The sequence below is a fragment of the Penaeus monodon genome, chromosome 19 (assembly GCF_015228065.2).
Source record: "Penaeus monodon isolate SGIC_2016 chromosome 19, NSTDA_Pmon_1, whole genome shotgun sequence".
NCBI lineage: Eukaryota > Metazoa > Arthropoda > Malacostraca > Decapoda > Penaeidae > Penaeus > Penaeus monodon.
The window spans coordinates 40,043,533-40,044,416 of record NC_051404.1 but is presented as its reverse complement, the minus strand read 5'-3'; the positions used below and the strand labels follow the sequence as shown (position 1 = coordinate 40,044,416).

Genomic DNA, 884 nt, shown 5'->3' with positions numbered 1-884 from the left:
TGGCGAGCTGTTCCTTCCACCCTCCTCATAACCACATTTCAACCACATTTTAACTTTCAATAATGCTCATTGCTCACCTCGCCGTGAGAATTGAGTTGAACATTCCCCTTTGACATGTCCTCCGCCGTCAGGTTAAACCTCCTCAGATTTTCTTCGTCCGTCTGGAAAGACTTGTAGACGTTTACATCCCCGGGGTTGTGGATGGTGAGGTTGATCAGCACATACCGCCCGTCAGCACCGACGCTGCTCCACATTACCGTCGCCGCCAGCAGCCCCACGAGCGACGGCGCAATGTGGAGGAGGCTCAAGCGAGCTCTGCCAGAGGAAAAAGTTATTTTCATATATTTTAGGGCCGGATCTAGAATCATGAGAAAAGGTGGACGTAGCCACTTGTGGAAAGAGTAGAAGAGTGTGGTTTCAAGGCAACGGGAGAAAGCAGAGATCGGAGCCAAGGTTCGCAGACATTTCAGGAGCCGATAAAAAGGTCTGGCGAGAAAGATTTACGCTAAAGTTGTATTTATAAGGAACCGTATTTAAAAGAGTGTTTAGGTGAAGATGTCTGCAAAACTAGACTAAAAATCGGAGACCCAGAGGGCCACAGGGATCAGTGCTGGCCCAACTTTTCTCAAGATTTACTTTGACATTCCTGAAACAATTTCGGAAAACTAGAAATTCAAATAACCTGGCCATAGTAGGCCTGCATCGATGTTCCTGATCTAGAGGTCCTCCAAGACGACACCCATACCGTCCACAGGCACTTAAAAATATGTTATAATAAGAATTCAAACATTTCAAAACTAGTAACCAGTTTATTCTACATCAAAAGAACAAGCCAATCAACCTAAATCTAGACCCTGAAGTAAAAAAACAACCTCTACAAGGGA

The 884-nt window shown here is 45.2% G+C and overlaps 1 protein-coding gene across 1 annotated transcript in view; it reads right to left on the bottom strand.

Moving 5' to 3' along the window:
* Window positions 1–884, bottom strand: part of LOC119585233 (protein O-linked-mannose beta-1,2-N-acetylglucosaminyltransferase 1-like) — a gene marked incomplete in the record, with an annotated part of 16,435 nt that overhangs the window by 13,846 nt on the left and 1,705 nt on the right. Inside the window, 1 exon segment of the mRNA XM_037933893.1 lies at window positions 78–315. Within this exon segment, the coding sequence (XP_037789821.1) occupies window positions 78–315 (238 nt within the window).